The following is a 24,693-nucleotide window of genomic DNA, read 5'->3' as shown; positions in this document are numbered from 1 at the left end:
AATGAGGAATGCCCCTTTACTGCTGGTGAAAGAAAAAATAGCTCTGATTACTGTGGGTAATACTTTGGTATTATCTTATAAAATTTAATATGTGCATATGTTATGGCCTAGCAATTCTACTACTATGTATATACCAGAGATAAATTCTTGCATAGGAAACATATGAAAGAATGTTACAGCAGCATTGTTTATAACAATAAAACTCTGGACACAATCTAAACATCCATGAATAGAATGAATAAGGAAATTAGAGTATGTTGATTCAATGGAATATTATACAGCAGTAGAAATAAATGGTACAACTGTACACATCAACAGGGATGAAACTCAAAAACGATCTTGCACAAAAGAAACATGTCACAGAAAAGTACATGCAGCATGATTCCATTTACTATCAAGTTTTAAAACAGGCAAGCTTAACACTGCACTTAGGAGTTAAGATATATATGATAAAAACAAACAAAAAACAAAGAAATGATTTCCATAAAAATCAGGGTGGTGATTACTTTAGGAGGCCAGAAGGGAATGCAATCAGGAGGGGCACATAAGGAACTTCTGGACTATGGTAAATTTCTATTTTTGCCCTAGGTAGTGGGTACATGAGAAGTTCTTTAATCTGTACCTACACATATAAATTTTTTAACCCATGCTTTACTTTACATTAAAAAGACAAAACAAACAAGCCAAGAAACAAAGAAGTCCTGAATATTACCAAACGTGAGATGTCTTCATGATTAGCAAGCAACTTCACATAGCAAAATGGGAGAATATGTGAGCTATCACTGGAAATGTAATGTACAGCATGTAACTTAGTTAATAATGATATTTCGCATTTAAAAGTTGCTAAGAGAGTGGATCTTAAAAGTTCTCATCACAAGGAAAAAAATTGTAACTATGCATGATGACGGATGTTACCTACATTTTATTATGGTGATCATTTCACAATATATACAAATATCAAATCATAATGTTGTACACCTAAAATTAATATAATGTTATATGTCAATTACACCTCAATGAGAGAAATGGGAAACTTAAATAAAAATCCAGCATATGACAAAAGAAGAAGGAAGAAGAGGAGGAAAAGGAGGAGGAGGGGGAGGACCGGGAGATGGCCTGCACACACACTCACATTCTGGTACATGACAAATGAGTACAGTATATGACCCTTACTATCGGGGCTTTTAACCGGATCACAGCAAAACTGTGAAATGACAGAATTTCTCCTTCCTGCTCTCTCATTTCCTTTTTCTCCATAATCCCCTAATTCTATACAAAAGTCACCTATCTTATTCTCAACTGATGGTCAACTAATTTTCAGAAAGGTATTAACCAATGAAGATTTAAGCTGCTCTTTGTTCAAAAGCAGGGCATTCATTTAACAATATTTATTTATGCTCTCTATATACTAGATTATAAGAAATGACTATATTGTGAATTTATAATTTACTATTAATGACCGAAATAAAGGTAAATAAATTTGAACTGAAAACTCTGTGAACTGAAAAAACTCCAAATGTACAAAGAAAAAAAATACAGAAAATCAGGGAAGCCTTTCCTGGGAAAGTGATGGTGATCTGGAATTTGAAAGATGCATATGTATCTGATAGAAGAAGAAAAGTGAAATCTAGCAGAGGAAACAGCATGTGCCAAGACACAGATGAGAGACGGCATAGTGTGCTCAATCTGGAAATATGTAAGTATAAAGTTAGAGGTATAAATATTGTGGGAAACAATGTTGGGCAGACAGATAGGATTTAGATCACGAAAGCCTTTCTACACTATGCTAAGTATGCCACTATTATCATTATATATTTATAAACTGTATCTGTAATAAAACAAACACAAAAGCAGTGTAGATGATTGCTAGACTATGCTGTAGTAACAAATCTTCCAAAGTATTAAAGACTGAAACACAATAAAAGTTTACTTCTTGCTCACACAAAGTTCCACGTAAGTAGGCAGGGTCTCTATGCTAACTCAGGATTTTAATCTCCCTCTATCTCAAGCAAGGGATGCCAAGACAGGAAAGAGAAGGATGGAAATGGTATACTGGGTCTTAAACGCTTCAGTCCACATTACCTTGTCCAAAACAACGTACTTTCTTTTTTAATTGTAATGAGGAATAGAACCTATAAGGGAAAGTGTGCTTGTCTCTGCCACAAATAGAAAAATTATAAAATGAGATTTTGAAAAATTAAAGCCAGAAAACAAGGTTCATGTAGAAATCTAGGTCAGAAAGAGAAGTCTAGACAGATATTTTTAAAAGCTTGATAATTGACTACACCATTCTCCCTCCATTCAGGGCTGGCTGAGAACCTCAATAGGGCAGTAAGAATATGACAATAACTACTCTGGCGATTCTGAACAAGTCAAAGCCTGCCTGGGCCTCTTGTTCTCATCTATAAAATAGAAATAGAAACATCAATTATCCAGAAATGTTGCTAAGATAAATGTCAAGAGTTAATTAAAATACTATTTCCAGATAATAGGATTATAGAAGATTTTATTTCTTTTTCTATTATTTTCCAAATTTTCTATAAGGAAAATTTGTCCTATTTTTAATCAGAAGGAAAAAGTTTTAAGCAAACGAAAACCAATTTTTCAAAGACACTAAATTGTGTTAATGTTAAAGGGCTAGGATTTATGTCCTCAGGGACCTTCGTGAAATTACTCATCTCTGAGAAAGATTTTAACTGAAAACAGAGTCATATACATATCAGAACTTCTCCATGGTAGGCTAACACATTTTAATGGCCTGTGTTAAAAATCATTAAACTATTCCTGGATATATTTCAGGTGATGAGATAATAGTGTGTTTGTCATTATTAGTCTTCCTGCTTACCCTCTTGGTAGAATAAACGGCAACCATTTATTCTATACACAACAGCCAGGATAATACTTTTAAAACATAAATAAGATTATGGCTCTCCCCTGGTCTCATCCTTCCAATAGCATGCCATCACACTTTAAACAAAATCCAAAATTCTTCATCATAGTCTATAAACCTCTACAGAACTCTGCCACTTCATTCTGACTATTCTCTCCCTCCACCTTTCTACTCCAGCCATACAGCCCTCCTATTGCTTCTCAAGCACAGCAAACATATGCCCATCATTTCCACAGCTCACTCCTTCACTCTATTGAGGTCTCTGTTTCTCTGTTTAGTATCACCGTCCTCAGACAAGGCTTTCCTCACCAATCTATTGAAAATAGCACCATTTCTATCACTCTCAATCTCTTTGACCTCCTTTAATTCTGTTTATAGCCTTTAGCATTATCTATAAATATATATATTTTTATTTCTTGATCTATATATTCTCTGTCCCCACAAAGTCCTATGAGAGTAGGGACTACACCTGTTTTACTTACCACTGTATCCTTGGTATCTACAAGGCACCAAGTACTGGGTGTGCTGTAACTCTCAATGTTTGTTGGCTGAATAAATGAATTACTGCCTTTTGCCATAGCGAGAATCCTGCAGAAATCAGTGTTCCCGCCAAAGACAAATCTGAGATAGTTCTTAAACCTTAGGAGAAAGTGAACTTGGAAATAAAGAGAAGCTTACTAGTTTAGTTGAATCACCAGATAGGCAATAGAAGGAACGATGACCTTTGCTCATTAAATTATCCAACATGTGTACTGGTAAATAGTTTACTAGATTATGAGAAACCCTCAATGGGAAGAGAACTAAGGGGATTAAATGGCTTTCAAAAATAAAAATGTTTCAAAACCAAGTTTAATGCTGTAATAGCAGCAAAAGCTATTAAGAGGAGGGGAAATCCATACCCTCCAGGGTTTCATCAAAAGATACTTTCAAAATGAAAAAAATAACAAACCTTGTCTTTTATTTTCACTTGTGATAGACACAAGAATGCTGTTTACATATTATGCAGCATTTTCCCAGGACACTCAAATCTCATTATAGCCAGCATAGCTTGGCCATCTTGTTTTCTAGTCTCTGATGTAAGGTAGAAACTCCCTCAATTAACTTTAGAATGGGAAAGGGAATGAAAAGAAAAAGCTGAAAAGTTCAACATCAATGTGAACTTAAGGAGAGTTAAAGAGTCTTTGCAATGTCATTGTCCCCAGAGCAGATATTTTTCTTGGGATGTGTGGTTTTGGGGGCTGAACAACTTCCCTAAAATTATAAGCAAAATGTATAAATCTATAGCTTTTACCAGATCCTCACAAGAGTCTTATAACCTTCAATGGTTAAAAACCTTGCCTCTATCGTAATTCATCACAATTAAGGAATGCTCCACTGACAGGAGCTGGGGGAGAAGTTTTTATAAAGAAGTCATGAAAGCCAAGCAAGGACATTATGTGATGGCTATAGCTTAAGCACTTTTCTTATTGGGGAAAGCCCAGTTGGCTTTTTGTGATTGTTTATTAAGTTTTATTTTCGCAGATTCAAGTGCACTGACTCTGGCTTCGGTTTTGGTTTGCTTACGTATGTTACCAAGGCATTAGCAGCACCTCAATCTAATGGTCTCCTTGTTTAATTACTTTAATAATCCAGAAAGGAATCTTCTATTACAGTTAATAAGGAATGATACTAATGAATTGAAGTCCCTCAGTTATAGCTCCTGTTGATTGGTAATCAGTATAAATAATATGCATATGGATCCACGTTGTCTCATCTATTCTTGTTGATGCTCATCATCACTCCAAGGAATCCTAATGGGGGTTAGGGGGAAAGACTCACCATTATAAATGCCAGAACAAGGGTAAGAGTTATTCAGGAAAGGGATAGATGACAGAGCTGTGGTGTGTTCAAGGAGGATTTGACAAAGGAAGCAGAATTTGAAGTTGTCTGTTCAAAATAATAGAACTCTAAGTCAACTTCTTATTGAGTATGCAGAAGTTTAGCTTGCCAGGAAGCAAGAATCACAGAAAATGCACTGTAGACATATACCATCCATATACACAATCCAATATAGATCTTTATAAATAGCACAACATACCTCCGTATCTAAGTAAAACAATTCTTTAGCTTGGAAAGAAAGAATGGATTGAGATAGGAAATACCACAAACATTAAATTCCCAAGTCACAGATCCTCAGGTATTGGAAGTTTCTTGATTTTTTTTAAAATGTGAAAATAAAAACGAATGTGATATATAGATGATGTATTATAGAATTACACACTTGAAACCTATGTAATTTTACTAATCATTGTCACCCCAATAAATTTTAAAAAATATATACCCCCAAAAATAAAAAATAAAACTAATAAAACTGGAATTATACATTTTTTTTTTGAAAACAGAAGTATAAGTAATATGTCTATATCTAGCTAAATCACTCAAAGTAAAATTTACAATCGAAGTAACAACAAATAAATTTTCACAAATGACATGAGAGTAACTATCAGGTTAGTGCAAAAGTAATTGTGATTTGGAAGGTTAAAAATAATTGCAAAAACCTCAATTACTTTTGCACCAACCTAATATAAAGACTAATTAACAAATACCACAATACCAGAGGAGAAAAGTAAGATACAAAGAACATACCCACAGTGGCAGACATCATAACATGAGCTGACAGTGTTACAGCACAATTTTCAACTGGGAGCACTCCCATTATTTCTAGCAGGAGAAGTACATTTGAATCAGGAATGAGAGGCAAAACTAGTTTGAAAAAAGCACATTCAATTTTGTAACTGAAAAACAAAACAGTAACAACCATTATTTTTGTAATAAAAACTACAAAAAAATGAAGTTTTGTACAATCCTCCTGGCTGGTGGGGATTTTCAGAAGATAGAATAAAAAAGTTTTTAGAGTAAGCCTTATTATTAATGCTATGTATTAACATTTGTTTGCAATACGCTTAACAGTCATTTTTGGTTTCAAGGGAAGTATACGTTTTATTTTAAAATCAAGTTTGATTTCTGTGGTACTATACTGTAATACAAAAGAGGCTGTTAGTTCCTAGAAGCTAACTTTTGTTGCATCTGCTATTTCCTCTATCTGATGACTTGAGAGTCTCTTGATCTCAAGTAGAAAACAAGAGCATTTTCAAAATAATACCATTTAGATTCTGACTTGAGGTACCGAAGGGGATGGTTGTTAGGTTGTGGACACAGATATATTAAAAAAAAGAAAAAGATCTTTATTTACTTCAGGTATGAATTAAGTATACATTGAAAAGGATGAGATCTAATGTCCTCATTTTGAGAGGCTATCCAAAAGTAATTTTTGGAATTCAATTTTGATTCAGGTCTTAAAGATAACTTCCTTAAATTTATTTTGAATAAATTTACCCTAACACACATGAGCAGACTTTGTCATTCTACTTCTAATGACCTATATTTATAGAGACAGATCAGGTCATTGGCTGACCAGAGATAATGAAACAGAAACTTCAGTGACCATACACAACAAGGAATACCTACTTTGCAAAAATATTTGGAAAAGTAACAAATAGATGGTTCTAGCCATCAAAAAGCAAAATCAACAGTCCCTGAAGAGTGGGAGAATTAGATTTCCAGAGTTACATTATAATATTCAGAATGTTTAGCTTTCAACAACAAATCACAAAGTATACAGAAAATAAACAAATAAACAAACAGGAAAAATATGGCCCAGTTAAAGAGAAATAATAAATTGACAGAAAACTATTTATGAGGAAGCCCATTCATTGGACTTACTAACAAAGATGTTATATCAACTGTCTTAAATATGCTCAAAAAGCTAAAGAAAACCATGTACAAAGAATAAAAGGAAACTGGGAAAATGATTCACACATCATTGAGCCTATCAATAAAGATAAGTTATTAAAAGGAGCTAAACAGAAATTCTGGAACTGAAAAGTAAAATACTAAAATGAAAAATTCACTAGAGGGGTTCACCAGCAGTTTTGGGAAAGTAGATGAAAGAATCACCAAATTTGAAGACAAGATAATTGAAATTACTAAGGAGCAGAAACAAAAACTTAATGAAGAAAAGTGAACAGAGCCTAAGCAACCTATGATATATTGTCAAGTAATACTACTCATAACGTGAGCCCCAGAAGAAGAAGAAAACAGAGTGAAGTGAAAAGTGAACAGAGCCTAAGCAACCTATGATATACTGTCAAGTAATACTACTCATAACGTGAGCCCCAGAAGAAGAAGAGAAAGAAAGGGGCAAAAAAACCCATCCCCAAACTTCCCAAATCTGATGGAATATATGAATCTACACATCCAAGAAGCTCAATAAACTCTAAGAAAGATAAATTCAAAAAAATCTATACTGAGATACATAATAGTCAAATTGTCAAAACTTAGAGGCAAAGAGAGAATCTTGAAAGCACCAAGAGAGAACTATTTCATCACATTCAATGGATCATCAATAAGATTAACAACCAATTTCTCATCAGAAACAATGGAGGCCAGAAGGTAGAAGGATGACATAGTTAAGTTGCTGAAAGAAAAAAATCTATCAACCAAGAATTCTACATCTGACAAAACTATCCTTCAAGAATAAAGGAGAAATTAAGACAGGTTATATTGCTGAAGAAAGAGGTCACATGGAGTAATGTTCAGGGACTAATAATCTGGGCTATACTGCTGGAGAAAAAGGCTACATGGAGGAGGCCTATGATGCCATTTTGAATGTCTAGATGACTCCAGCCCCAACCCCTATTTGATTGTAACTGGAGAAAAATCACTATTTACCAAACTTTGGTTGGGAGAGTTAGATATTAATTGGGAGATCAAATAACCTTAAATCCACACTTTATAAAATATCAGGCAATAGTTCACAGTTTGAAACAATCAACTATGGAATTATCTACATCATATAAAAGTAGAAACCAGTATTATATGTAGAAATCAGAATCCCCCCACACACACACACACCTTCTTCTAGTAACAAATTCCAACCAATTCTCCCTTCCAGACCTAATCCAGACAGCTGTGTTTGAGCCCATCAGCCACCGTTGCCTTCTCTGAGCCTCCATTAACTAAGTAGAATCCTTTATCTTACCACTTCTTCTACAGTAATTGCTACTTTACATGCAGCTTTCCCCCCACTAAACTGTGGAGGCAGAGATTATCATTCATATTTGCGTCCTCAGAGTCTGGAATCATAATAATAAAAACTTAATGAATGAAATAAATGAATGATAAACACTAAAACGAAGAGTTTCAAGAACATGGCTTTTTTTCTTGTAAAGTTACTTAGATAGTAATTTTAACGTAAATCACTTTAATATGGCTATTTTAAACAAAGTTATTTTCTCCTTTTTCAGGATAATTTTTCAAGTTAGGCAGTAGCTTCTTAATGACTCTGGCTACATGTCATCAGACTGTAAGCTGACTTGCAAAAAGACACAGAGCAAAAATGTTACTGCCAGCATTAGCCACAGCTGTCCTCTAAATGATGCCCTGCCATTACCTTTCAGTAGAGTTGATTCACAGATTTAATCCAGTGTTTAAGCTTCAGATAAAAAATATAAACCAGTAAAGGAAGAACTTGTTCCTTTCTCTTTGTTACTTGAGATGCAGACAGGACATGAAACCCCCCACAACTATGATTTGCTTGCAGCCAGTTTACCATAGTATAATAGCTTGGAAGAACGGTTATGATCCCCTGCATGGGGAGAGGAAGAAAGGAAAATCAGAATGCTACGTAGGGGCTTCGGAGACTTTCAAGAAATAAGCCCTTTTCAAATCAGCATCCTTCAGTATTAGCAGTAGCTGTTGAGAGGAGGGAAAGTCCACACTGTAAGAAACTCAAACAGGCCTGGGGGTTTCACTATGAGAGAAACTTCTCCTTTGACAAGTAAAAAGGAACAGTTATTTTCACTGTGACACAGTGTGTCACGCTGTGTACATAATTAAACAGACCATACTTGGTTCCATAACCAAAAAGACAGAAGGCAGAGGCAGGGGAGCACAGGTAAAAGCAGAACCCTGCTCATTAAGGCTTTTGAGGTTATATCTGCATTGCTTCCTCTGGGACAGGAACTGGAATTTTTCAAGGCAAAAAAGGTTAAGACTCTGTCCAAAGGGAAGTTAGTAATCATCTGTTTATTTCAAGGCGCTGATAAACCTTGGCTCCTTTCCCAGGACTGTGAGAAATGTCTGTAAAATCTCATCAGGTTTCTGTTTCTCCCCAAAGCCTTGTGAAGCCATAAACACCATTTTTGTGGGATTTTCTCTGTCCTTCTGCCCAGTCAGAAACGTGTTTTCTCTCAGAGTTTTCAGGACAACTTTCAAAAGGAGGCGTGGGAAATACGGGACTGAACAGGCCCAGGTGGAGGGCAGCGCCCCCCCCCCCAAATTTCTACAGGCCAAACCTTCTCGGAAGTGCTTAACAGGGCACAGCTCCCCACTCAGCTGGGCCTCCAGAGGCCCCCTCCCATTCCGCTTGTCACCAGAGAAAATCAGCCCCTTCTGCATAGTAAGACTGGGTCTCCAGTGACGCCTAACTGACCCCGAACACCTCCTTTCTCTTGTCCAAAAGGCCTCTGACCCAGTCACCGCAGCTCTCGGACGAAGGACCCTCCTAGGCCTCGCCTGGCGGCCTCCGCCCCAGCGACCAGGCCCTTCCAAGGCCATCGTTCCCTCCGGCCTCAACCTAAGCCTGGTGTGGAAACTGCAAACTAGGCCCTGCTCCTGAGAGATCCCCAGCGGCGCATCTACTACCTTCTCTCCCAACGACGTGCTTCTCCCGGCAGGATTAGCGCAGGCAGCAGGGACGAGAGCAGCGGCACAAGTGCGGCGTGAGGTGGGCAAGTTGAGGTTGTACCTTCCCCACTGAAGGTTCTGGAAGCTGGCTGGCAGGGCATGCGCAGTGCGCCCACCTCAGCTCCCAGGGAGGTCACCTGATCTGCCCCCTCGAGGAGCCAGGCAACTCTTCACAAGGCGCGGTGCGATGCCAAGCTGGGAGCCTTTGTTCGCTGGCTCCTTCTCTCACTCCTGTATGCCTGTCTACTGAGCACCTACTGTGTGCCAGGCTCAGGTATAGATGCTCACACGCCTTCCTTCTTGTGGCAGAAAGAGATGTTAACCATACGATTACAGATAAACTTAACATTGCCTTGATGTGAGCTGAATGAGAACAGGAGGGAGGTGCCATGAGAGCAGATGGTGGGAGACCTGACCAAGTCTGGGGATCAGAGAAGACTTCCTAGGGGAAATAAATGCCAGTCTGGATATCTAAGATGGGTAAGATTACCAGGCAGTAGGGTAGGGAGACGGAGCAGGCACAGCATTCCATGCAGGGAAACAGCATGAGCAAAAACAGTACGATGAAAGGAGCATTGTCCCTTTGAGGAACTGAAGAAACAAAATGTGATGGAGCACAGTTATGCAAGAAAGGGCTGGAGCAGTGGGCAGGGGCAGACCATGCTGGGCCTTAGTCTTTATTCCAAAAAGTTTCCATCTTCCTTTCTTTGTGAGAAAGAATGGTTACTAGTTCTGTGGTGCTTTGCAGTTGATCATGCATTGTTGCCCTTAATTTTAACAACCTGTGAGGTCAGTAATAGTTTTCTCAGCTGAGGGAACTGAGGCTTAAAGAAATTAAGTATTTTGCAAGGCCATTAAGTAGCAAAGCTGGACCTGAACCGGTCTCCACCCTATGCATGGTCACAGTCATTACCAAAATTAAGCATAACCAAATGAATAAGCTGTATCACCACAAGTTTTCTTCAAAGATTTCTGTAATGGTTGTATTTCAGCATTAATCATCCATCTAGAAACCAGTCCAAAATGTGCACCATATAACAGAAAATGCTAATAATACCTGTTTCCCCCTTACTTTATGGCATGCACTCTCAGTTGGGGGTGGGGAGGGAGTGTTGCCCTCAAGGGGACAAAAATTGGTTCTTAGGTGGGCTAAAAAAAATCTTAGGTATTATAATGATTAGTGGCACACCAAAGTTCAACCCTACCCAATAAAATCTTATTTCTTAATATAGTCATACATGGCTTAACGACTGGGATACATTCTGAGAAATGCATTATTAGGAGGTTTTGTCATGCAAACATAGAGTACACTTACCCAAACCTAGACGGTATAAACCAACTATACACCTAGGCTACCTCAGAGATATTGCAAGTTTGGTTTCAGACTATCAACAATCAAGCAATAATCGCCATTAAGCAAGTCACAGTCTTTTTGCTGGTGAGGGTCTTGCTTTCAGTTTGTTAAAAAAAAAAAAAAAAAAAATGCAACACCTGTGAAGCACAATAAAGCAAAGTGGAATAGAAGGAGGTATGCCTGTATGTCATACAGCCTACTGCTTCTAGGCTACAAACCTGTACAGCATGTTACTATACTGAATACTGTGGGCAATTGTAACACAATGGTATTTCTGTATCTAAACATAGTAAAGGTACAGTAAAAATACAATATAAAAAATAAAAAATGGTACACCGGTGTAGGGCACTTGCCCTGAATGGAAGTTGTTCTGGGTGAGTCAGTGAGTGAGTACTGAGTGAATGTGAAGGCTAGGATATTACTGTTCAGTATTGTAGACTTTATAAACACTGTGTACTTAGGCTACACTAAATTTATTTAAAAAATTTCTTTCTTCAATAATAAATTAACCTTAACTTATTAACATTTTTACTTTATAAACCTTTTAATTTTTTAACTTTTCGACTCATAATAAAACATAGCTTAAAACACAAATACATTGTACAGCTGTACAAAAAATATTTTCTTTATATCCTTATTCTATAAGCTTTTTCTATTAAAACTTTGTTTTCTTACTTTTTCAATTTTTTTGTTAAAAACTAAAACACAAAAATACACATTAGTCTAGGCCTACACAGGGTCAGGATTATCGATATCACTGTCTTCCACCTCCACATCTTGCCCCTCTGTAAGGTATTCAAGGGCAATAACACGCATGGAGTTGCCATCTATGACAACAAAGCCCTTTTCTGGAATACCTCCTGAAGTACCTGCCAGAGGCTCTTCTTGAGGAGGCGTCACTCTTTTCAGAAATATGTCTATAGTGGCATGCTTAGTTTGTTTCTTTTTTCATCATAGATTTGTTTGTAGGCAGATGATGTCAATGAAAAGAAGACATGTACCTCTGTAGATTTAAAAAAAGAGTTTTTTATTTGGGCCCATCTGAGGACGTACCTGAGAGCAGAGTTCCATGAAGCCTTTAAACAGTGCTCCAACTTTAGCAAATTGAGGGGATGCTTATATAGGCAGCAGGACAAAGAAAAATACGGCCATGCATCAAGAGTTTTAGTTACATACATTCAAGCGTTAACAGTTTGACATCAGGTGAAGAGAATATACAGATAAGGTAGGGTTGTCAAGCACCTGGAGTCAGCAGTCATGGGGAGGAGTCTGGAAGCAATTATTTCTACAATCTTATCAGGATGTAGAAAGAACAGGCACTGCCTTCTATAATTACTGATCTTTTAATTGGAACTGTAGGAAAGTATATGTGGCTAGCCCCTCAGAAGGCCTTCGTTGGGAATTTACTATATTCCCTTGGTTACTGATGAAGTTGGAGCAGCAGCTTAGACACCCTTTCCTTTCTCACTCTCTGCAAAAGCTTCGGCTAAACCGTTCACTGTGAATTTTTTTGAGGTTTCTTCATCAGTTTCCTTTTCTCTTGCCTCTTCTTCAGCTATGCATTCGTGTTCCAGTCCCAACAACTCCTCATTAGTCATTTCCTCAGGAGCTCTAGGAGTTCCTTAATGTCATCTCATCCACTCCAAGGGTAAAGTTGTATGCCATCTTACCCACAGTCTTGTTGATTTTTGTAACCTTTACACTGCAATGTTACAATGGCTACAACATCCCGAGGTTATAGGAATTTTTCAGCTCCATTATAATCTTATGGGACACCATTGTATATGCGGTCTGTCGTTGACCAAAACATTGTTTATGCAGCACATGACTGTATTTAATTTTTTTTCTTTAGGGAGCAATTTAATTTAGATTTAGATTTAAGTTAATTTAACTTTAATTTATCTCAGAAGAGGCACTAATGAAAAATGAAAAAAGAGTTGAGAAACATTGTTCTACAGTAATGGAACCTCCAAATTTTAGTGGATCAACCAGAGCAAAGTTCACATTTCTTAACTTTCCCTGTTGCTAGGTGTGGTCATGTGAATAAATTCTGGCTCATGAGAAGTGATGGAAAGTGCTGGGTGCAATTTCCAGGATGGGTCTAAAACTGAGGGCCATGCCCTTTTCTGCCTTCCCCCTATCCTGTAGTTGGAAAGCAGACATGGTTGCAAGTCCCCTTGGGCCACGTGCATGAGGGCAGCAACCTAGAGATGGCAGTAAAGCAACAAAATAGAAGGAGCTTGGGATACCTCATGAAGCAGAACCACCAAACACACTCGAATCCACTTGCCTTTGTCAGAGAGAAATACACTTCTCTCTTAACCAGTCATTATTAATTTGGTTCTCCATTGCATGCCACTAATTTCTCTTTTTTATTTAATTATTGTGGCAAAAAGCATATAACATCAAATTTACCTTCTTAACCATTTCTCAGTGTACAGCTCAGTAATCTTAAGTATATTCACATTGTTGTACAACAGCGGTCTAGATCTTTTTCATCTTGCAACATAAACTCTATACCGACTAAAGACTAATTTTGCCTCACCCTTTCCTCAGCCCTTGGCAACTCAACTTTCTATTTTTAAGATTGATTTTATCAGATATTTGTCCTTTTGTGACTGGCTAATTTCACTTAGCATAATATCCTTGAGGTTCATCCACGTTGTAGCATGGGACAGGATTTCCTTTTCTAAGGCTGCATAACATTCCATTGCATATATATACCACATTTTCTTTATCCATTCATCTGTCAGTGGACATTTGGGTCACTTCGCCTTTGTGAATAAAGCTGTTCTGAATAATGCTGCCATGAACATGAGTGTACAGATGTCTCTTTGAGATCCTTCTTCGAATATTTTTGGACATATTCCAGAAGTGGGGCTGCTGGGTCAAAGGGTTGTTCTATTTTTAATGTTTTGAGGAGCCTCTATATTTTTTCCATAATGGTTGCACTATTTTACATTCCCACCAATAGTACACAAGGGTTCCAATTTCTTCACATCCTCGTCAACACTTGTTATTTTCTGTTTTTTGATAGTGGCATCCCCATGAGTATGAGGGGATATCTCATTGTGGTTTTGATTTGCATTGCCCTAATGTTAGTGATGTTGAGCATCTTTTCAGGTGCTTATTGTCCATTTGTATATCTTCTTTAGAGAAATGTCTAGTCAATCAGGTTATTTGGTGATTGTTGTGTTATAGAAGTTCTTTACATATTTTGAATATTAAGTCCTTATCAGATATATGATTTGCAATTATCTCCCATTCGGTAGGTGTTTTTCACTCTGTTGATTTTATTATGCATAGAAGTTTCTAAATCTGGTGTAGTTCCATTTGTCTATTTTCAGCTGATCCCTTATTCTCATTAATCTAACTACTAAAACACAATCAACTGTAGCAGGAATGACAAAAAAAAAAAACAAAATAAGCTTACCACAGTAAAAAATGACGTGGTCCTGAAGGAAGTTAGGATGCTTTTTTTAAATTAACCTAGATTAAGAAAAGGTAAATCTAGCCATGTAAATGGTAAGGAAATTTGAAAAGTGTATTACTTATCTGGACTTTAATATTTCCCATTTGGAAACCACATCTCCAAACCTTGTTGTATGATATTATTATAGTCATTATATAACCTATTCTTCACCCAGATGAGCAACTGTGAGTATGCTAAAGGCTGCCAAAGCATGCAGAAATTCTGTTGGATCTGAGAATAGGGTTTCCCAACACAATTAAGTTTGTGTTCAGTTTAGCTAGGTTAGCTAAGGACACCAGCCAATTAGAGTTTAGGAGAGAAATGGATTTCCTAAATAAATATGATTCCCCAAGCATGTTCTCGAAAAAATTTCTGATGGCTTGAAATCCAGTAAAGGAATGACTTAGTAGAACTTCATTCTATCACTATGAGGAAAGGTGGCGTTCTGTTCCTTTTGGTTATCATCTTCCTGACTCTGACTGGAATTCAAGATAAGGGCTTCTGAGTTATATTAGATTAGTTAAGTCAGAGATGTGAATTGCTGCAAAAGCCTCTTGATTTGCCCAATAAATGTGACTATTTTGTATGCATCAGAAAGTGATATGTCACTCATAAAAGCTTCTCAGTGATGTCGTCAATTATCCAAAGTTCATATCTGAGACCTGCCACGTCAAACACAAGTCTTCTCAGTCTTGGTGTGTGAATTCCTGGCATGTTGTAAATGTTCAATAAATGCTTATTGAACTGGATGGTAATGAGAGGAAAGACTCTGGCTCCTAAGTTATTTTTGTCACCCTGATATTGTTTCTTGATAAGTATGCCTGTGGTTAACCAATTAAAGATCCAATAATCAGATAAATTGTCAGAGAAATTGTCACTAGTCTGTTTACTATCTACCTTTGTTACCTTGAACAAATTAGTGAACTTTTCTAGACTTCAGTTTCCTTAGCTGTAAAATGGGAATTCTGTAGTTATACTTTTTCTACCTACCACACGATATATGGCATCTAGTAAGCATTGAATAAATATATGTTGAATGAATAAAAGAATTAAGGAGTGAAGATAGTGTATTTCAAAGAGTTTCCAAAAGTTTAAAGCACTACTGAAAAGAGGCAATGGGGTGGATGCGGATGGTGGTGGTAAGTGGTTATTATGTAGAGATTTCTGTCCAAACTACTACCAACTCCATTCTACTAAGGTCAGATAATAAATGGCTTTGAGAATTGCTTAGGAAACTGTAGTCCACATAGCACACATTAATTAGGTATCTATGTGTCTGACTTGCTAGATAGACATTTTTAAATATTGCGAAAATCTCTTTCCCTAACGTTGTATGATATGGACTAAAACCTTGCCTCTGGTCCCCTAGAAAGCTAAATGACTTTGTTCTTTACTTCTCTGAACTTTAGCTTCTTCATCTGTAAAATGGAGATAACGCCTACTTCAAAAGTTTGTGGTAATGATTAACAGACATTCTGTAAAGCATAGTAATAACCATGACTAAGGCAAACATATCATTTTGATGGATCAACTAAATTGAGACATTGCCCTAAACTGATGTGTGCTACCCCCTCTCTTTCCTTTAGGAGCCCCAATAATGAGGAATGGACGCTGTTCCTGCATCAAAACCAACAAAAGGACCATCCACTTAAAATCCTTAAAGGACCTTAAACAGTTTGCCCCAAGTCCTTCTTGTGAGAAAATTGAAGTCATGTAAGTAAAATCTCATCCAATACACATGTACCATATTGGCAGAAACATTAAATTTAGTGTGACTATTACCCTTGGAACACTTGCCCATACATGCACTTAAAATTAATTGTTGTTCCTCTGTACATTGGGCCTACTTCTTTCTTTTCTTTAAAAAAAAAAGGCATTTCTGGTAGGGATTAGGAACCAATGATGATATATCACCAAAGTATTGCATGTCCATTATAGAAAATGTTTAATGCAGATAACCCAAAAGAAGAAAATAAAATTATTTATAATCCCACCATCCAGTGACAAATACTGTTAACCCCTTGGTGTGTACATTCTTCCACATCTCCCTCATTTGCATGTGTACATATATAGACACAAATACATATATTTATACATGCAATATATGTACATAAAAATAAAACCATACACTACATACTGTTTTGTAATCTGCTTTTCATTAACACTATATCATGAACATTTCCTCACGTCAGTAAATCTTCTGTAATATCATATTTTCTAATTATTTTTCCATTTTTAATGGCCATCCGTAGATGTACAGTAATACATATGACCAATGCCTAAATGTAGGTTATTTTAAATTTTTTGCTATTTAAATCAAACTGGTATTATGGCAATATTGTGGTTTTTTGGGGGGGCAATACTGGGGAACAGTATATTTGTCCAGGGCCCATCAGCTCCAAGTTGTCCCTCAATCTAGTTGTGGAGGGTGCAGCTCAGCTCCAAGTCCAGTTGCCGTTTTCAATCTTTAGTTGCTGGGGGCACAGCCCACCATCCCATGGGGGAATTGAACCAGCAACCTTGTTGTTGAGAGCTCGCACTCTAACCAACTGAGCCATCTGGCTGCCCCTCCAGAAGCTCAGCAGCAGCTCGTTGTCTTTAATCTAGTTGTGGAGGGCGCAGCTCACTGGCCCATGTGGGCATCAAACCTGCAACCCTGTTGTTCAGAGCTCGTGCTCTAACCAACTGAGCCATCTGGCCACCCCGGCAATATTGTGTCTTTAATTCTTTCCTATTCCTTTCTAGAGATTAGAATTGCTGGGTTTTAGGATATGCACATTTTAAATCTTTTTTAAAAAAATTTTCCAGCTGTATGAAGTATAATTGACAAATAACATCGTATAAGTTTAAGGTATACAACATGATGAGTTGATATACATATAGATATATTGTGAAATGATTACCACACATCCATCACCTCACATAGTTACCTTTTTTTGGCGGGGGAGGGGCGAGTAAAAACTTTTAAGATCTACGCTTCTAGCAAATTTCAAGTATATAATACAGTATTAGTAACTATAATCACCATGCTATGCATTATATCCACAGAACTTATTTCTCTTATAACTGAAAATTTGTACATTCTTTGACCAACATCTCCTATTTCCCTCTGCCCCCAGACCTTGGTAACCACCAATCTAGTCTCTCTATTAATGCAGTTTTTTTAAGATTCTATATATAAGTGAGATCATGTAGTATTTATCTTTGTCTGACTTCTTTCACTTAGCATAATGCCCTCAGCATTCATCCATGTTATCACAAATAGCAAGATTTCCTTTTTCTTATGTCTAATATTGCATTATATATATATTCCTATATAGATACCTATAAATAGGTATATAAATAGGTATCTATATATCTATATACCTATATACCTAGATAGATAGATAGATAGATAGATAGATAGATAGATAGATAGATAGATATTACCTTTTCTTCATCTATTCATCTGTCAATGAATACTTAGGGTGCTTCATGTCTTGGCTATTGTGAATAATTCCACAATGAACAGCCCCATGATATCTCTTTCACTATCTGAAACAGATATCTGAATGATATCTCAATGATATCTCTTTCAGATAGTGATTTCATTTCCTTTGGATATATACCCAGAAGTGGGATTGCTGGATCATATGGTAATTTTATTTTTAATTTCCTGAGGAACCTCCTTGCAGTTATCCATAATGGCTGTATCAAATTATATTTCCACCAACGGTGCACAAGCGTTCCTTTTTCTCCACATATTTGTCAACACTATCACTTGTCTTTTTTTCCCCCAAAACTATTTACTTATCCAGAAAAACAAGGAAATTTTATGGTCCAATTTTTTTGCTTTAGTAATCTCAGTTAGTCTATTTTTAAGATTTTTATTAAAATATAGCTTACATACATTATATAGTTTCAAGTGTATATCACAGTTATTCAAATATGTATATCCCTATAGAAGTGATCACCATGATAAGCCCAGCAACCATCTGTCACCGTACCATGATATCACAATATTATTGGTTGTATTCCTAATGCTGTACATTACATCCCATGACTTATTTGTTTTACACCTGGAAATTTGAACCTCTTATTCCCCTTCATCTTTTTCCCCACTTTAAAATTTTTAAATTACATTTGGCATTCAATATTATGTTATATTAATTTCAGATGTATAGCATAGTGGTTACACATTTATATAATTTAAGAAGTGATCCCCCTGACTAGTCCAGTTACCCACCTGGCACTATAGATAGTTACTACCATGTTATTGACTATATTCTCTATACTTTACATCCTGATGATTATTTTGTAACTACCAACTTGTACTTCTTTATCACTTCACCTTTTTCCCCCTGCCCCCAACCCTTCCCATCTATCATCCCAATAAATCTAGTACCCATCTGATACCATAGTTATTACAATATTATTTACTATATTCCTTATGCTATACTATACATCTCATGACTACTTTGTAACAACCAATTTATATTTCTTAATCCTTTCCCACTTTTCCCCCCACCTCCCAACCCCCCTCCCATCTGGCAACCATCATAATGTTCTCTGTATCTATGAGTTTGTTTCTGTTTTGTTTGTTTATTTTGTTCTTTAGATTCCACATATAAGCTAAATCACATTGCATCTGTCTTTCTCTGTCTGACATACTCCACTCAGTACTATACCCTCTAGGTCTATCCATACTGCCACAGATGGGAAGAATTTATTCTCTTCCATGGCTGAGCAATATTCCATTGTATATATGTACCACCTCTTCTTTATCCATTCATCCATCAGCGGTCACCCAGGCTGCCTCCACATCTTGGCCATTGTAAATAGTGTTGCAATGAACATATGGATGCACACATCCCCTCGAAGTAGCATTTTGGGTTTCTTCAGATAAATACCCTGAAGTGGGATTACTGAGTCCTTTTTTGTCTCTTGTTATAACCTTTGTTTTTTGTTTTGTTTTTTAAAGATTTTATTGGGGAAGGGGAATAGGATTTTATTGGGGAACAGTGTGTACTTCCAGGACTTTTTTCCAAGTCAAGTTATTGTCCTTTCAATCTTAGTTGTGGAGGGTGCCGTTCAGCTTCAAGTTGTTGTCCTTTCAGTCTTAGTGGTGGAGGGCGCAGCTCAGCTCCAGGTCCAGTTGCCGTTGCTAGTTGCAGGGGGCGAAGCCCACCATCCCTTGCGGGACTCAAGGAATTGAACTGGCAACCTTGTGGTTGAGAGTACTGGCCCATGTGGGAAGCGAACTGGCAGCCTTCGGAGTTAGGAGCATGGAGTTCTAACCATCTGAGCCATCGGGCCGGCCCCTAACCTTTGTTTTAAAGTCTATTTTGTCTGGTATAAGTTTTGCTACCTATAAAGTTAAGCTTTTTTTCCCTTCACTTCCATTTTCATGAAATATCTTTTTCCATCCCTTTACTTTCAATCTGTGTGTGTCTTTCAATCTAAAGTGAGTCTCTTGTAGACAGTATTTGTAAGGGTCTTATTTTATTATCCATTCAGCCACCCTATCTTTTGATTGGAGCATTTAATCCACTTACGTTTAAAATAATTGTTGATAAATGTGTAGTTATTGCCATTTTATTATTTATATTTGCGATTTTTTTTTCCTGATGTCCCTCTAACATTCCTTGTAATACTGGTTTAGTGGTGATGAACTCCTTTAGCTTTTTCTTGTGTGGGAAGCTCTTTATTTGTTGATTCTAAATGATCAACAGATCATTGCTGGGTAGAGTGATCTTGGTTGTAGGTCCTAGCTTTTCATCACTTTGAATATTTTTTGCAACTCCCTCTGTCTTTCAAAGTTTCTTTTGAGAAATCATCTGACAGCCTTATGGAAGCGCCCTTGTAGGTGACTAACTGCTTTGCTCTTGCTGCTTTTAAGATTCTTTCTTTGTCTTTAACCTTTGGCATTTTAATTATGATGTGTCTTGATGTGGGCCTCTTTGGGTTCATCTTGTTTAGGACTCTCTGTGCTTGCCAGGCTTCTGTTTTTATATCTTTTGCAAAGTTAGGGAACTTTTCTATCATTATTTCTTCAACTAGGTTTTCAATTCCCTGATCTCTTTTGTTCTGGTACCCCTATGAATGTTAGTATGTTTGATGTTGTCCCAGAAGCCCCTTAAACTATTCTCATTTGACTGGATTTTTTTTTTACCTCTTCTGGTTGGGTGTTTTCTGCTACCTTATCTTCTAAATCACTGATTTGATCCTCTGCTTCATCTAATCTACTGTTGATTCCCTGTAATATATTCATTTCCGTTATTGTATTTTTTTATTTCTGATTGGCTCTTTTTTTATGTTTTCTATCTCCATTTTTATGTTTCCTGTCTCTTTGTTGAAGTTCTCCCTGAGATCATTGAGCACCCTTTTAACTAGTGTTTTGAACTCTGCATCTGGTAGATTGCTTGTCTCCATTTTATTTAGTTCTTTTTCTGGAGCTTTATTCTGTTCTTTCATTTGGGATATGTCTGCCTCCCCATTTTAGCTGTCTCCCTGTGTTTGTTTCTGTGTATTAGGTAGAGCTGCTATGTCTCCCAGTCTTAGTAGAGTCTGACAGCCTCTAGAAGCCTTAGTAGTGGGTGTCCTGTGGGGCCCAGTGGTGCAGTTTCCTTGGTCACCAGAGCCGGGTGTTCCAGATGTGTCCCTTGTGTGGGTTGTGTGTAGCCTCCTGTTGTAGTTGAGCCTTGGTTGCTGTTTGCACATCAATGGGAGAGACTGACTCTCAAGCTCATTGGTTGTAAGGACTGGCCGTGACTATAATGGAGAAACTGTTCTGTAGAGGCTGACCCTATGGAGCAGGATTTGCTTTAGCAGGGCTCTGGTGCCTGCCCCGTCTCCCCTTTGTGTGTGTTGTCCTTGGAGGTGGCCCAGTGATGTTCTAGCTCAGTCCAAAGCTGGCTACTGGGCATGGCAGCCCCAGGGCCTCCTGGTAGGGGCTCTGACACCGGCCAAGTTTAGCTGTAGCCTGTGCCCTAATTTGAGCCACCTGGCATGAGCCACAAACAAATCCTCAGATGACCACCGCTCGCGTTGGGCTTGCAGGTGACTCGAGAGGCCAAGGCATGAACTGAGGCCAACTGCTGCTAGTACTGGACTTGGGGTTCCTTAGCAAGAGGTAAGGGATTTGTCAAAGCCAGATGCTGCCTGTTTGGGTTTTGTGAACCTTTGAGAGATTTTAGGAAAGTCCAAAATAGCCAAGACAGGCTATTTGTACGAAAAAGCCAGTGGAAATGACTAGAGTGCCTAAAAGTTGGGTGGAGCAGGGTCTCAGGAAATCACTAGGACAGGGTGGATGAAGGGTGTTAGCTAGGTTAATGGAGACTTAGTTATGATGGTCTCCTGCATCTGCATGCTGGGAGTGGGGACAGCTCAACAAAGAAACAATGGATTCTGCCAGCACTTCTGTCTGGGAAAAATCTGATCCTCTAGCCCTTGTTCTGAAGGCAGACAATTTAGTTCCTTCCCAGATGTCCCTGGAATTTTTTGAGCTGCTGCCCCAGTGCTGGAGCTCAAAGCAAGTGAGTCTGTCAGCAAGTGAATCCATGCATAGGCCCTTTAAGAAGGATGCCTGGGACTCCGGTCACCCTCTGTCTCATCCAGCCACAAATCTCTGTTGGTTTTCACAGCTAGAAGTTATGGGTACTTCTCTCCCTGGCACTGAGACCCTGGACTGGGGAGCCTGGTGTGGGGCTGGGATCCCTCACTGCTCCAGAGGGGGAACCTCCACAGCCAAAATATCCCTTCTTCTGTATGTCCTTAGTTATAGAACTTTGGTTCAGCTAGACTTCAGGCAATTCTTGATGATGGGTTTTCTGTGGTTATTTTGATATGGTCGTGAGAGGAATATTACCTATTCCACCATCTTGACCAGAAATATCCTAATTTTAGTTTTCTGAAACTGAAATAAAGGATGATATGTAGAATAGTTACTTTTAGTCTCAGATTACATAGAAGAATTAAAGAAAAAAATCTTTACATTATTCCTGGAGAGTCTGCTGTAAGTAATTTTAAAAATTCAACCAGTCTGTTAATCTTGTCTTAGGGTAACATTGTATTGTGTTTTAAGTAGTGTCATCAGAAAGCGTAGCAAAATTCATGCTAATTATCATTGTTTTTGCAAAAAAAAAGTAGGTATTTGTATTTTACTTTTTCAGTTAAACATAAATAGTGATTTCCAGCACAACAGAACCAATATCATCTTCAGATATAAATTTCTCCCATTGCATATACCTGTTGGATTTTTTAAATCTATGGTTATGTGCTATCCTAGAAATTTATCTAAGTCCACTCACTCACTTAGAAAATGAAAAAGCAGGAAAAAGACTGGAAGTTTCAGATACTTATACAGAGGACAAGTCCATTTTATTTGGGGAATTGAATTCTGGGGATAGGATGAAGCATTTCAATGATTAAAAGTAAAAAAAAAAATCTTGTTGCTATTTCCCTGGCAGTGCTACAATGAAGAATGGGGACCAAACATGTCTAAACCCAGATTCAACAGATGTGAAAGAACTGATTAAACAGTAGGATAAACAGGTTGGTGAAAAGAAGGAACAAAACGTTCTTCCTCTTAGAAATTAACTTTGGAAGACAAAGAATCTATATAGTTCCTTTAAAGTACATTTTTTCATTATATTATTGTGCTCCTATTTTGTTCCTATAATGATGTCATCACCTTTAGGTATAGTTGCCTTCTTGCATAGAGTATCACTTGTCTATCTCCCCCACTAGAAATTGGGTTCCATGAGGGTAGGGAGCTTACCTTTCTTATTCAACACAATAAATATGTACTGAATTGAATGGTGACACTGAGGATAAAAAGGTAATAAGATATAGTATCTCCTGACTGTAGCAAATATGCTAACAATTAATTATAGTACAATGTGAGAAATATAAAATAAAAATATGTACAAGAACCTTGGAGATTATAGAGAGAGTCATTAACTTTGCCAGAGAGAGGTTTAGAGAGAAAGTGTTAAGGAAGAGTTTCACATCAGATGACATTTGATTTTGATCGTAAGTAATTCACCAGGAGGATAAGAACATCATGAAAAAACAGAGTAGAATCATGAGCGATCTTGCTGTGTTCAGCGAGCCTCAACTCGTATGTGTCTGGAGTTTGTGTAAGGGGAGTGAAGGGATTGAGGTTAAAAAGGTAGACCAGAATACTCTCAGAGAGTATTCTGAGGCCCATGTCAGCAAACCCCAGCTTGTCAGCATGCTGATAAGCCAAGCAGTTTGGAATCGAGCTGGACCTCATCAAGCTTCCCCGGCCATCAGCGTGTATATTTGAATCAGCCTACAGACCTCACATACAATGTATCTGAGAGATCCATGCTGGTCATTTCTGGGGACCTCCACTGGAGAACACTAGCATGTATCTTATATGACATGCCAAGGAGTTATGTTTGAAAAAGGACACTAAATATGGAGTTGGGAGCATGGCTCCTGGAGTCTGACAGCCTAGTGATTCTGCCACATGCTAGCTATGCAACTTTGAGCAAGTCAACCTCTCCAAGTCTGTCTCCCCACATGTAAAAACATTGATGATAATTGTACCAACCTCAGAAAGTTATCGTTGGGACAGGTGGGTCATAAGCAAGGTTGCAGTGAGAGTAGTAATAAGCCAGGAGAATGGACAAAAGAAGATCAGTTAGAAGGCTGTTGCCTCCTCCTCAAAGTGAGTGAAGTAGAGAGAATCAAAAGGAGCCTTTCTGAGAGTGAAGCAGCCTTAAATCGGTTTTGAGGATAAAGAAAGACTACAGTTTGGAGAGTCCAAATATAATATAAGGGTGGAAAAAATAGTAAGATAAAGCAACTTGACCCTTTATTTCCCTCTCCTTACAGGTCAGCCAAAATAAATCGCAAAAGAAAGGAATAAAACATCAAAAAAGCAGAAAAGTTCTAAAAGTTAAAAGATCTCAACGTCCTCATCAAAAGAAGACTACATAAGTGACCACTTTACCAACAAGTATTTTGAGTTTAAAATGTTCTTTTTAATTTTACTGAAATAATTCCAAAAAGGGATTGCATCTTAATCTATAAGCTTGTTGATCTGACTAGAAAATTTAAAGCATCGTTATGAAATCGTAATTAAAGAGAGAGAGTTGCTTTAAAAATCCAAATGTTAAGAATTGTTAGAGGCTATTGTTTGTCTTTTGTTCTTCCATCTACAACCAGCTGAATTTCATCATG

The 24,693-nt window shown here is 37.5% G+C and overlaps 2 protein-coding genes across 4 annotated transcripts in view; one reads left to right on the top strand and one right to left on the bottom strand.

Moving 5' to 3' along the window:
* ART3 (ADP-ribosyltransferase 3 (inactive)) overlaps window positions 1-24,693 on the bottom strand; it is a 110,586-nt gene that overhangs the window by 78,075 nt on the left and 7,818 nt on the right. Inside the window, exon 1 of one of the 3 annotated variants that reach the window (XM_033106120.1) lies at window positions 9,635-9,982. The exons of 1 other annotated variant lie outside the window; for it this stretch is intronic. Coding sequence is in view for 1 of the 2 variants with exons in the window: in XM_033106115.1 (XP_032962006.1) it covers window positions 3,373-3,468 (96 nt within the window). In the remaining variant the exon portion in view is untranslated. Of the gene's footprint in view, window positions 1-3,372; window positions 3,543-9,634; window positions 9,983-24,693 lie in introns of those variants that run through there. One more of the 3 variants, XM_033106115.1, reaches the window with a different exon arrangement.
* On the top strand, window positions 14,930-24,450 carry CXCL9 (C-X-C motif chemokine ligand 9). The gene is given in 4 exon segments (XM_033106122.1): window positions 14,930-14,999; window positions 16,089-16,215; window positions 22,950-23,034; window positions 24,346-24,450. Coding segments are annotated over 4 exon segments (387 nt in total).

Source organism: Rhinolophus ferrumequinum, chromosome 5, assembly GCF_004115265.2.
Source record: "Rhinolophus ferrumequinum isolate MPI-CBG mRhiFer1 chromosome 5, mRhiFer1_v1.p, whole genome shotgun sequence".
Classification (NCBI taxonomy): Eukaryota; Metazoa; Chordata; class Mammalia; order Chiroptera; family Rhinolophidae; genus Rhinolophus; species Rhinolophus ferrumequinum.
Note: the sequence above shows the minus strand (reverse complement) of the source record. Positions and strands in the feature narration are given on the sequence as shown.